Source organism: Catharus ustulatus, chromosome 28, assembly GCF_009819885.2.
Source record: "Catharus ustulatus isolate bCatUst1 chromosome 28, bCatUst1.pri.v2, whole genome shotgun sequence".
Classification (NCBI taxonomy): Eukaryota; Metazoa; Chordata; class Aves; order Passeriformes; family Turdidae; genus Catharus; species Catharus ustulatus.
Genome location: NC_046248.1, coordinates 2,051,996 through 2,065,689, shown reverse-complemented (window position 1 = coordinate 2,065,689; position 13,694 = coordinate 2,051,996). Strand labels below are relative to the sequence as shown.

The following is a 13,694-nucleotide window of genomic DNA, read 5'->3' as shown; positions in this document are numbered from 1 at the left end:
GCTAGGAAATTCATTTCAGATTTGCTATTTATAAAGTACTTGGTGCTCAGGTGGGAAATTAACATAAGGAAGGGGGAAAGGGACCCAACCAGGGAAAAAAAGGAGCAGCAGGAGAGGAAGGATGAGATGCTGCAGGGCTGGTTGGAAGGGGATGGAGCCCAAAGAGAACCTGCATCTGGTCCCACCTCTCCTGGGACAGAGAAAAAGGGTTTGCATGGAGCAAAGATGGCACTGCCAGCCCCTTCCCACCCAGGGATGCAAGGACACAGGATTGGGATTATCCCATAAGTGCCTGGGGGCTCCATCCCCCAAAATCCAGACCACCAGCCCCAGCAGCACCAATGGTTTGTGCCCCAGCTCCCCCTGCAGCCTCTCACCCCTCTGGATTAACCCCAAACCTCCTCTGAGTCCCCTCTCCCCTAAAAGCCACCAACCTGTTGCCACATTTGGGATTTTTGATTCCTGAGGGAATTCCCATCTGTGGTAAAGCCAGATCCCACAGCACCAACGCTGCCATTGAGTTGCTAATTCCTTGTCTCAGAAGTTGCTTTTCACTTTCTGATTTTTCAATAATAGGCTTGCTATGAATCCCTTAAGCTTCTGAAATAAGCTGAAAAACGCTTTTCCAGCCATTTACATAAACACAAGTGGATCAGAAGGAATAATCATAGTTTATGCATTATTTGGGGGCTTTGGAGATGGTTTCTAATGTGGTGTCAGGTTTAGAAGCCCAGAGCATACAATGGGAAGCACTGACGTGCAGAAAAGCAGCACAGAAAGTAAACAATAAATAATACAGGTTTTTTTCATGTTGTCTTCGATGACAAGGCGGTTTTGGCTCCACCACCACCCCAGCCTCTAATGGATCACGGATGCTGCTCCTCGCCAGCTTTGTTCCAAAGAGAGCTTCATTAGGAGAGATGTCACTCATCCTAAATCCAAATTCACCTCGTGCCAGCCAGCCCTGCCACTCCTGGCCCGCTATCAAAAACCCCAGTGCTGGCTTTGGGAATACACTTTGGAAAAGTAAAAGTCTAACAGAGGCACCCTCTGATCTCTAAATACCATCTGTCCTGGAGAAAGGGAATAAAGGCTAAAAACACCCAAACTAACCCAGGAGCGGAGTGCTATTCACCAGATAACTCCTCTAAGAGGGGAAAAAAGCCTCAAACACTAAAAAAAGAAAGAGAATATTATGGTATTAATGAACCTTGCTTTGCTCTGAGGGCCTGTCATGCTTCCAGTGAGGCGGGTCAGGTTTGGCTTTCAAACCAGTTCTTTAAATCAAGAATTCTGTTTCTGGTAAAATGGAAACATTAGCAAAGGATCTGTTTTGAAGAAATAACAATACAAAATGGAACAAGGCTGGAGATTCCAGGCTCTTTGATACTGCTGGAACACGGCCTTCGGAGCTCTTTTTTTGTTTGAAATCACTTCACAAGTTTGTACATAAAGCTTCGGAGAGCTCTGAAGAAAGTGCTTCAAAAATCAATCCTTACTTTTCCCAGAATTTACTTTCACTGGGAATTTGTGATTGCTCTTTTTTTTTTTATTTCATTCTGGAATTAGAAAAACCTGAAACATTCTGCTTCATTTTTAATATTACACAATTTCCTGTGGCATTTCCCACTCCTTAACAGCTGCTTTCTCCCACTGTGAGTCACTGGAGGACACGAACAAGCCCTATGGACTGAGCATTTGTGGTTTTCCAAGCTCCTTTCCAACCTACATCAGGGTTTCCAGGATCAGCAATGGGCAAGGAAAATACAAAATACACCATGCCCTCAAGGCCAGGTTGGATGGGGGTTGGAGCACCTGGTCTGGTGGAAGGGGTGGAATGAGATGAGATTTAAGCTCCTTTCCAACCCAAACTGTTCTGGGATCTTTTTGTCTAATTTCCAAAGAAAATCCCTGATGACAACCACCCCCATCCTTCCTCCAAGCCAGCCCACACTGCTGCAGCAGTGAGCAGTCGGTGTGAGCACAGCTTTAAAGGGAATGCTCTGACCACCAGGAATTCAGGCACAGTGAATCCAGAATCCTGACTTCCCTGTGCAGTTCCTGTGAAGCATTCCAGAGCCGAGGCTCCTTTTTTTGACTGCCCTGATTAGTAAGCGAAGCATGTGGGAGGTGGAGGAAGGGAAAGTAGGGGAGGGGGGGGCAAGAATGCCAAGAACCAAACACTGTCTTTAGTGGGAACAGTCAACAGGACAAGGGGGCCAAAGGGTCAATTAATTTACAACAGCTTTCAGCATTAGACATATTAACTGTTCAGCGCATCAAAAATCTGTGCTCTCCCTCCTGGCGGCAGAGAACAGAGCCCAGCAAGGCAGCACCTCTGATTTATTATTAACCACGAGCAAGGTGCCTGCCTGGGAAGGAGGAGGGAGGGAGGGAGCTGGCTGCTCCTCCTGCTGCCAGCCACAGCTCCAGATGTGCTGGGAGCAGCAGGGAGGCAGCGCCTGCAGGATGGGCTGGAGGGATTGGGGTGCAGTGACAAAGAGATCACTCTTTGTGGTGCTGGTTTTTTATAGAATCCCAGAATGGTTTGGGTTGGGAAGGGACCTTAAAGATCCTCTTATTCCCTGCTATGGGCAGGGACACCTTCCACTGTCTCAGGTTCATCCAACCCCCTCCAGCCTGTCCTTCCAAACTTCCAGGGATGAGGCAGCCACAGCTGCTCTGGGCACCCTGTGCCAGGGCCTCAGCACCCTCACAGCCAAAAATTCCTTCCCAACATCCCATCTAACCCTGTCCTCTGGCAATGGGAAGCCATCCCTTTCCCTGTCCTCCATGCCTTGTCCCCAATCCCTCTCCAGCTCTCTCAGAGCTCCTTCAGGCACTGGAAGGGGCTCTAAGGTCTCCCTGGAGCCTTCTCCTCTCCAGGTGACCCATCCCAGCCCTCACAGATTGTTTTTTTCCCTATAAAAGCTTTTAAAGGCATGAAAAATCCACATGCCAAGGTGTGGGTGCTGGCTGGAAATGGAGACAGAAGCATGGCTTGGACTTCCACTATAAAATCCCCAAATCTGGCACCTGGCTCATTTTGGCTCCTGTTTGACACCAAGAACTCAGCTCCAAGTCCAAGTCACAGCTCCAAGGCTTTGCCATGAAATCAGAGATAGAGGAGGTTTGGGTCCTGTTGAGTTTGATGGGAGATTTGTCACTGCCCATCAAAGGAGAATGACCAATAATGCTTAAAAAATCCCACTTCCCCTCTTTAAAGCTCTTGTCCCTTCAACTGGAGAACGAACAAGGAAAGTTTTGCCCTTTCTTGCCACTACTGAAGTTTGGGAAGCAAAGACAAACACAAATGAAGGTCTTTTTCTCATCCTTATGGCCAAATATTTGTTCTCACATGGTGTTTCCCAGGCTGAGGAAAGCTGAAATCCAGCTTCACTTCTGACTGGAGCTTTCTGGGAAGAGCTCAGTTCCCCTGGTTTATCATAGCAAACAGCAAGCCCTGCTCTAACCTGACCTCCATCTGTCAACTGATCAATTCTCTCCCCATGGGGAAAAAATAAAATGGAGAGGGGCAATCACAATATGGGAATGTTTAAGTGAAAACTGCAAGAAAATACACAAAGCAGACACTTCTAATATCAAATGCACTTGTCTCAGGTATAAGTCAAAGGAAGATGGAAAAACCATGAGTCAGGGTTACTGTGCTGGTCAAAACTCCTGTGTGGAGAAAGCAAACACAAGGATATCCCAAAACTGGCTGCAGCCTCCAGAGCACCAGTCTGGTACAGAGGGATGGTTCAGAAGTTTAGTTTTACTAGAGGAGGTTTTTTCCAAGCTCCCACCTGATCCCTTCTGCTTATCAAACTGATATTTATCTCCTTTTGACCCATGAGGCTCATGCCAAATGTGGGAAAGGAAGAGCAGTCCCAAACCAACTTGGACTTCCACAGAATCCCCAAATCTGGCACCTTTGCTCATTTTGGCCCCAGTTTGAAACCAAGAGCTCAACTCCCAGCCCAAGCTGCAGCTCCAAACCTTTGCCAGAACATCTGAGATGGATGAATTTTTGCCCCCTCAGGAGCCCACAGGCACTTTGTTCACGTGTGTTTCGTGGCCAGTAAATAACTGCATGTCCTAAAATTTGTGTCAGCACTGACAGGACCTCACACATCTCCAGTCCACCAGGGGCACCTAAACCTGGTGTAGCTACAACACAAACCTACTCCAGCACCTGCTCCCATGCTCTAACTTATTACACACAATGGAGTTTCCATTTCATTTTGATTTTTGTCATTTTGATCTCCACCTGTTGTTGATGGAGATCTCTCCACCACAGCGTAGAACAACTACAACAACTTTACTCCTCCTAGTATCCTACCAATCCTCAGCTGTGCAACCAGCTCAGTGCAGAGATGCTCCCAGGGAAGCAGCACCAATCCACACATGGAAAACCCCACCTGCAACTCCACCACCCAACCCAAAATCCCAACCCCTTCCCAGCATTTTGGGTGCCATCCAGCGTTTTGTACAGTGCTTTCCAAAGGTCTGCTTGGGTTCCTGTTGGCTCTGCTGCATCTAAAAATGTGCCAATTAATCCCACGTGGTGGCCTGATTTCCAGAGGTGCTGGTACCTCCTCCCAGCCCCCTGAGGATCAGCAGGGATGACGGATGTTCAGCCACGCTCCAAACCCAGTGCATTCCCCTCCTTTTATGTACTGCGTGTAACTGGGTTATCTAATCATGTAGGTATTGATTATTACTGTTATTACCTATTAAATAGCTATTTTCTGCTGTTGGGGTGAATATCACATTTTATTGACCTCCACAATAACTATTAACCACATCTAATATTTTTCCCGAGGCCCAATAAATCCGAGCATTCACAAAAAGATGTCGATACACGTAATTTTTCTTATACACATTCATTAGTGCAATTACCTCCTGCACAAACTCCTGCCAGGAGCTTTCCCCTCACCCCTCCACCGAGAGGGACGCAAAATTCCAACCCAAATTCCAAATGCTGCCCTTCCTGAGGGGAACACCCAGCCTCTCCTCCCTGTGGATGTGTCTCTGGGTTGGATCCAGCCTTTCCATCACACACCAGCACAGCCTGTCTCACTTTGGGAATTATCTGCATCCCAGCCACATCGAACGAGCCAATAATTCTTTCGGATGAGGAACGCTCTGTGTAGGATGTTGACACATGCTATTATTTTACATACCTATTGCAGCTTGTATGCTTATTAGAATAAGGTCTTTATGCTAATTTGTAAATCAAATTCCCATAATTCTTGGCTTACTGATGCTAAAGGCCCAGCTAAATCTTCTATGACCTTTTAGCCTGGTTAATCCTTTTACGCGTGGCTGAGTGAAGAGTTTTCTTGTCTCTTCCACTCCCCAGAGCTGGGGTGAGATTTTTGCCTCTTCCTTAAGAAATCCAGGTGGGCTGTGAGGGGCACATGTGAGGACACCCTTTTACTTAGAGCCAGGGAAAAGGGGAAGAGAAAACTCTTCAGCCTGGTCGCTGTGTGAGGATATTTCGGGTTTTCATTGCTGCTATTTAAAAATCACACAGAAGACACAGAGCAAACACAATGAGAGCTGTGTTGCCAAATTGCCACTCACTTCCTGATGCCCAAGGCTATCCCAGCCCTCTGCAAACTCCCATCTCCTTTCCCAAATTGTGGCTGGACATTTTCTGGCTCCATCCTTCTTGTGAGTGGAAGCAATGGGTACCTCCAGCTCCTTCCCAAGGGGATGCAGCATCCAATAAATGTCCCAGCCTCTCTCTCCAGCACCAGCACCCAACAGCTCCCTTGGTGTCCTGGGTGGGCTCAGGAGGCTCCTTCCTGGCAGGCACAGCACTCAACCCCTCCCATTTTAGGGCCACAATTCCACAAATCCAACAAATCTACAGAATTTCTACAGAAGTCAATCTGCAAAACTCGGAGGACCCACAGATGTTTGTACAAATGCAGGTGGTCAAATGCTTCTGAATTATCCCACTTCACGCTCCACTTTCCTTTCAAGCACACTCACGAAGCACTCTTATTGTTTGTTTGGCTGGAAATAGGGAAATGACCTGGAGTATGGATGAACTGCTGCAGAGGGCAGCACACATCTCTGGAGATATTTGGAGATTTGTACAAAACACGGTTTTCCTGCATGACAATAATGTTCACGTTTTCAAACACAAGCCTGCTCCACTTCTGGACATCAAACGAGGGAGAAAACTTATGAATTCCAAAAACTACTGTGATTATCAGAAGAATTCATGAAGCAGAAGCACATTACTGCTGATTTTAAGCACTGTATATGAACTTAAATATTACCTTGGGGTCGAATGAACCCAAATTTCTCAAAACTCTCTTTAAAAGTTTGTGCTAAAATACAAAATTATTTGTAGGGTATGTTTGGGGTTTTTTTAATGAGTCTTAAATAAAACTATGCAAGAAAAAAAAAACTCCCAAAGGAACTCCTTCCCTCCTACAATGCAGCAACTCCCAGAACAAAAAGGCCCCAAGTTTTTGCTGCCAAAGGCTGCCCTGTGCAATATTCACCTGCTCCCCACAGCTCTGCCCTTGGTCCTCCCCAGACCATGGAGCAACGTGGTTCCCTGCTTTTCCTCATTCCAGGAGGGACTCGAGGACTCCTGGCACCCACATCAGATTCCCACATCAGGGAATTGGGGAATTTTGGGCTTAAGGAGGCAGCACACTCCTCCCCACTGCTCTGCTGCCCAGGAGAGTTATAAAAATAATAAATAAAGAAATAAAAAAAAAATCACTACTTTTTGATGTGGAAGCTTTGATAGGAGCAGGGAGAGGAAGCAGGAAGGATGACCAGAGGCATGGCATAAGACTGCAAGGAAGCCAAGTCAGGGAGCCCCAAAGCAAGCATTAAAAAATAATACAATAATGAAATAATAAAATCAATGAAGCGCAAATTCTGGGCAGGAAAAGCGAGGAGGGAAAGGCGCAGTTTCCTCCCTCTCCTGGGGAACCCCGACCCGTCAGAGCCCTCCCTGCAGAGGAAGGAAGCCCGGGGAGAGCAGCCCTGGGAAGGAGAGAGCTGGAGCAGGGAGAGCGGGAGGAAGGCGAAGAGGAGCGATGCTCGGCGTGTGATGTGCATGTTAAACAGCCCGTGCCGGTCGATACGGCTCGGGGGCTCTGCCCCCGCAGGAGCGGGGGGCCTGCCCAGCACACAGAAGTTTGTGGTGGGAGACACGCAGAAAGGATCTCTGCCCACAGCGCAGCCCCCAGCCCCACACCGGCCGGGCTGCGGAGCCCTGCGAGTCCCGCAGCAGCGCGCACGGCACACGAGGCTGCTGTGGGCATTGCCAGCCTTCGGTGGGCACCTCGAGCAGCGCAGGGGTGGCTGGATCCGGCTGTGGAGGAGGAGGTGCATTCACCCCCCTGGGTGCATCCATCCTCGGGAGAACCCACATCCCCGCCCCGAGGAGCGCCTGCATCCCCCGGCGTGCATCCGACTGGCCCCGGGGGTGCATCCATGCTCCGAGCAGCGCCTGCATCCCTTCTCTGGGTGCATCCATGCCCCAAAGAGCGCCTGCATCCCTTCTCTGGGTGCATCCATGCCCCAAAGAGCTCCTGCATCCCCTCCCGGGGTGCATCCATTCTCCAAAGAGCTCCTGCATCCCCTCGCGGGGTGCATCCATGCTCCGAACAGCGCCTGCATCCCCTCGCGGGGTGCATCCATCTCCCCGAGAAGTGCCCGCATCCCGGCCCGGAGCCCCGGTACCGCCGCCCCCGGCGCATCCCCCGGCGCATCCCGGGCTCCCGCGGCGGCCCGGGGCAGGATGCGGCTCCATCCTCTCCTCCCGTGGAGGAAACCCCGCTCCCACAGCCCCTCCAGATGGCTGCGAGGAGCCTAACGCGAGCTGACAGGCTCGGCGCTCCCGGCCAGATGGGGCTGGCTCCTGCCGCCTCTTCCCCCCTCCTTTCCCCATCGCTTTTTGCTCTTTTTTTTCCCTTGCACAGCCCCCGTCTCCCCTCCCAGCAGCACCCCCCGGGCGGGGGGAGGCAGCCGTGCTGATCCGGGACAGACTGGCTGAGCACTTCCCAACTCGCAGCCCGAGTTTTTCGGACGACCTTGCTGGAAAAGCAAAGGCGTGGGGGGAGCACAGGGAAACCCCGGCCCCTCCTGCCCCCCAGCCTGTTGGATCACTGATCCTGCCGGGATTGTGCTGGGATGGCAGAGTCCTTCCGCACCCGCAGAAATAATCAGGACGCCAGGGGAGAAGCGTCCCCCCCGCCGCCAGCCCGGTGCACCGGGAATTCCTGCGCCTTCCCGCATCCGCATCCCCCGCAACTTCACAGCGGGCTGGGGACCCTTCCGCAGCTCTGTCCCCGCTCCGGAGGGATGCTCATCGCCACTCTGGGGGGGATTCTCATCCCGCAGCCCCCTCGGAGGGTGCTGCTGTGGGAGCGCGCATCCTCCGCCCGCCCGGGCTGCGTCCCCCGCGGCGTTCCCTACCTTGGGAGAGGAGGAGCGCGGCCATCCCGGCGAAGATCGCCCAAAAGACGGGGTGGTGCATTTTGGCCTGGGCCATGTTTTCCTTCTCCTTCCCCACTCACTGCCGGGCGGGGAGAGGTTTAAAATCCAGCGTTTTCCCGGAGCAAAGCGCAGGAAGAGGGGCGGGGGGGGAAGGGGGGGGAAGGAAAAAGGAAGGGGGAAAAAAAAACCAAAAAAAGGGAAAAATCACCGAAGGGTGGGGGAGGGGGGAAAAAAACCCAAAAGAAAAAAAAAGGGGGGGGAAGGGGGTCGGAAGGGGTTGCAGGTGCGAGGACAGGCGCTGCGTGCCCGCCGCTCCGGCCCGCACACGCCGCCCGGCTGCAACACGCCGCCGGCCGCGCACGCAGCCGCCCCCGCGCAGCACTCATTGGCTGCGGGGCCCCCCCGCACCCTGCCGGCACCCGCACCCCCCAACTCCACCGGCACCTGCACCCTGAGCATCCCACGGGCACCCGCATCCCTAATCCCACGGACACCTGCATCCCTAAACCCACCCACCTGCACCCCGAGCATCCCACGGGCACCTGCACCCCGAGCATCCCGCCGGCACCTGCATCCCTAAACCCACCCACCTGCACCCTGAGCATCCCACGGGCACCTGCACCCCTAAACCCACGGACACCTGCACCCCTAAACCTGCCAGCACCCACACCCCTAAATCCACGGGCACCCGCACCCCGAGCATCCCTCCGGCACCTGTACCCCTAAACCCACCCATCTGCACCCCGAGCATCCCGCCGGCACCTGCATCCCTAAACCCGCCAGCACCTGCACCCCTAAACCCACCGGCATCTGCACCCCAGAACTCCACTGGCACCCCTAAACCCACCGGCATCTGCACCCCCATAACCCCACAGCATCTGCACCCCCATAACCCCACCAGCATCCCCCTAACTCCACCAGAATCTGCACCTCGAGAACCCCACCAGTACCCACACCCCTAATCCCACTGGCATCTGCACCCCCATAACTCCACCAGTGCTTGCACCCTGCCAGCACCTGCACCCCTAATCCCACTGGCATCTGCACCCCACAGCATGTGTACCCCCATAACCCCACAGCATCTGCACCCCATTGGTATCTGCAGCCCTGACATCTGCACCCCAATAACCCCACACCATGTGTACCCCCATAACCCCACAGCATCTGTACCCCCATAACCCCACAGCATCTGCACCCCAATGGCATCTGCAGCCCTGACATCGGCACCCCAATAACCCCACCAGCATCTGCACCCCTGGCACTGTCAGCACCTGCTGTCCCCAAGTTCCCCCCGGTATCCACACCCCCAAACTGCCCCCTCCCACCCCCAGTATCTGCAGCCCCCCAACCCCATCAGAATCCACACCCTCCCTGGCACCTGCACCCCACTGAACTCCCCATCCCTCAGCACCCATGTCCCCCTCACTGCTGGCAGCCACAGCTCCCAAACTTCCCCCTTCACTGCACCCCCTCCATCTGGATCTGCATCCCCCCAAATCTGGCGTACCACCAAACCCCCTGGCATCCAGCACCTGCATCCCCTGGGCATCCACATCCCCCTAAATTCCCCCAGCATGCACCCCCCACATTTCCCTTTCAGCATCCTGCTCCATCATCCTCACCCCACACAGCACCTGTTCAATCCCCCCAAAGCTCTTCCCTCTGGGAAAGGGGGTGAATCCCTCCTGCAGTAACTGCAGCAATGCTGGGACTCAGTTTCCCCGCCTGCACGATGGTGGGAGGGGTTCACACATAGACACCCCCCTGTCTCACCTTCCTGGCCCAAAAGGAAGAGTGGCACCTGTTCCTGGGGTGCTGATGTCTGCAGGACAGCCCCAACCAGCCCCTTGTACACCTAAACCCATGTGGAAATGGCTCTAAAAGCAAATTAATAAGGAAAAACTCTTCTGTTTGGAGCAGAAATCTCCTTTTACTCCAGATCAAGGGTTTTTTTTTCATTCTGTAACCATGCTCATCTGATTCCTCACACCAAGCCCACCTCCTGCTCTGAGCAGCATTTGGGTCCCCTTGGACCCAGCTTAGGATTGAACATGTTCCTGTTACTTCAGCTCCTTGCCCATGCCAACTGTCCCTAATTCACAACACTAGAAATAAATTAGACTTTTCTCCAATTCAGGATTCCCAAACCAAACACATCTGTTCATACCACAACCCAACATCAAGAGCATGACGCCCACATGCCCACACAGAAAAGGTCCTTGAAACAAAAACCTTAAATTATTTCCACCCTTTGTCCAATAAAAAGAATATCTGAGGCTCTGAACCCCCAGAGACCCCTTTAAAACAACCTAAATAAAAGCTATCACATTAAATATTATTTTCATAAGTGATAAGGATGTCTCATTTCATTGCTTGAGGTGACTCACGGCCCCTTCAAATAACATTATAGCCAGAAAAAATGACAAAGAGGAAAAAAAAAATTAAAGATATCCTGGCTTTTTGTATTTATGCCTCCTCAGAGGCTTCCAAAAATCTGAGCTGTTCGTTTTGCAATTCAGAAGAAGACTTGGCTACAAACTCTTGGAAATCCAGCTGTGTTTCTCTCTATCACCCAGAAAGATTCAAGTCAGACCCAGGCCAGCCGTTGTGCCTCAGGAAGGTGACAAAGCACAGATCTCTGCTCAAGTCCCATCCACAGACCTGACAACGACTCAAATGTCAGACATCTGAATTTGGGGGGGATTGGCAGCTGGGGCTGGATGTGCCCACCAGCCCTGTTTGATGCCTGCACGTCTCTGCCACCAGCCAGCCCCAGGGTCCCGCTGTCCCCATGCACAGACCAGACGCATTTCACCCATCCTTGGGTGCTCCCCAACACCTCCACTGCTGTGATCCATCCCCTTCCATGGGGGCTTGCCAAAAAGTGGCTGCAGACTGGCACACAGGGCTCTCAGCTCTCCTCCCTTTACCCCTCCCAAGGCTTGGTTCAGTCCCAATGGATCTCCAACGCAACTCCAATGGATCCAGGGCTCTCCACCACCACTGCCTGGTGATGCCTTGGGTTTTAGCTTTTATATTTTTCAGAATCTCTGTTGCTTAGTGTGTAACTGTGAAACTTCATGTTAAGTGTCAGTAAGTTCTCTTCACAGGGGAGGTTGACAAAACAATCTCTTCCTAGCTAGAGAATCAAGGTCAACTGACACCCAAAAATCAGAAACACCAGCGAGGGAAAGGGGGCTGAGACTTCATAGCCTGGGGCTGGGCTTGGATAATTGAGCCCAATCCTGGTACCAGCAGCACCCCACACTCTGCCATAGCCTCCACCACCTCCCAGCTCATCAGGAGGAGCTAACGAGCACTAGTGATCCGTGGTGCAGAATACTTCTCCAGCAGCAAATACAGGGTGTGCAGGATTTAATCTTGGCATGATGTCAGGGCTTGGAGTGTTCCTCTGCTCCAGAGCCGCCCAACAACCACCAGCTGATGGAGAAAGATTCCTAACCCCATCCCATCTCAACCTCTCCACTTCTTCCCCACCATCCCACCAGCATCAATTGCCTACAATAAGATGCCACACAGCAATTATCACCACCCTTGGAATGCTCCTTTGACCCCAGCTTGCCGAGCCAGTGGCTGCACTCGGAGCAGCTGGAAGTGGACGATTAGATTAGTCTGGTTTATTACCAACACATTATGCTTTAAAAAACACAACTTCCCTGCCTGTTTGCCTAAGCAGGGAGAGCAGTTTCTAAGTCAGCCCTACGCAGTCGCTGCTCTTCCTACAGATTTGCTCCATGCATTATTAATCCACACAGCGCTCGTTCTGAGCACGGATATTTACCCGGTGCACCAGAACAGCTCTTAAGGAGCCGTTGGCTTGTGGCTTTGTGGAACATCAACTTTTCATGTTGAGCAGCAGGTGATGTTCAACAGAATGCCTTGCAATAAATGCCTAATATCTCCATTACACTCCTCCATATCTATGTGCTGGGCTGATAGGAACATGCAGATAGCAGGGCTGCACTTCTGAGATAGGGATGGGGGGAACAAGTTATTCACTGGAAATCATATATAAATATATATTTATACCCGGTGTTAACTTGGACACCATCCCTCTGTGCATATCGAGATGCAGAAGGTTCCTTCCGGCAGAAATTCCTGCAAACTTTCTATGAAATTCAATTTTTTTCTGCCCCTAAATCTGAATAAAAGCCCAAAACACAACACCTTGGCTAAAAATCTGCAGGGGAAAAAAAAAAAAAAAGTGAAGTGCTGCTTTGCAAGGAAACCTCTAACTGGCTCTAAAAGGAGCACTGTGACCTTGCTGAACAGCACTGCATAATTTTTAATAGACATTTTTTGCTGGAACTGACATACTCCCAGGCGTGGTTTTATTCTGCTAACATTTTTTTCCAGAGGGAAATGCCATGTTTCACTGGATTTTTTTTTTTTAATCATCCCTCCATATACATCCCTATAATTACTGTATGCATTACAATAGCATTGGCATGCCTTTGATAAGATCCGGGTTCCATTATGCTCAACTCCGTGTGTACACCTGGTAAAAACAGTCCCTCCCTTGAGCTCTTCAAGTCAAAATAGAGAAAGCAGAGGAAGGTGTTGAGACAAGAGCAAATTACTTCTCATTTTAGGGCTGGAAAAATAAGACTTGGGGAGGCTAAGCCACCAACATGAGGCCAGGCAGGGAATTTCCAGCTGTGTCACCAACACAACCAAAATCTCCCAGATTTTAAGGCTTCTCCTTGCAGCGTTTCCCCATCCAAAATGAGTTCTGCTCGTGGCTCACCAGTGCAAGGCGAGAGTTAAGGCAACGCTTCCACCGCCCTGCCAAAAACACCAGCCATGAATTATGCGCAAAATGACAAAATGACCCTTTTTTCTTGATGGGAGTGGGGAGAATTTGTCAAGCTCCACACATAGCCCGGCCCACGTGTCCGCACAAAGGCATTCCAGCACCGTGGCCTGGCGTGCAGGGGACACACGGAGCCAGACAGACGCGTGCCCACGGGTGCTCCTTTAATTACACCTCCTACGGCTGAGAAAGATAAGCCCAAACGGAGCAGCTGCATGAAGGGAGGAAGCCTATAAGTTATTCATAAGTTCAGGCTCAAGCTCCTCTCTTGCTTTCACTCCATGACACCTTCAAAACATATTATTCATCTATTTTTTCCTCCTCTGGGAAGGGAGATGGTAATTGTAGTAAATATATCACTGCCAAGTCATCCTCGCAGCCT

General features: G+C 51.3%; 1 protein-coding gene across 1 annotated transcript in view; it reads right to left on the bottom strand.

Annotated features, from left to right (window-relative positions):
• LOC117007989 (protein CEPU-1) overlaps window positions 1-8,665 on the bottom strand; it is a 350,616-nt gene extending 341,951 nt beyond the window's left edge. The window contains exon 1 of the mRNA XM_033081482.2: window positions 8,458-8,665. Coding sequence (XP_032937373.1) covers window positions 8,458-8,533 — 76 coding nt within the window. The 5' untranslated portion in view covers window positions 8,534-8,665. The remainder of the gene's footprint in view (window positions 1-8,457) is intronic.
• Window positions 8,666-13,694: the final 5,029 nt, after the last annotated feature.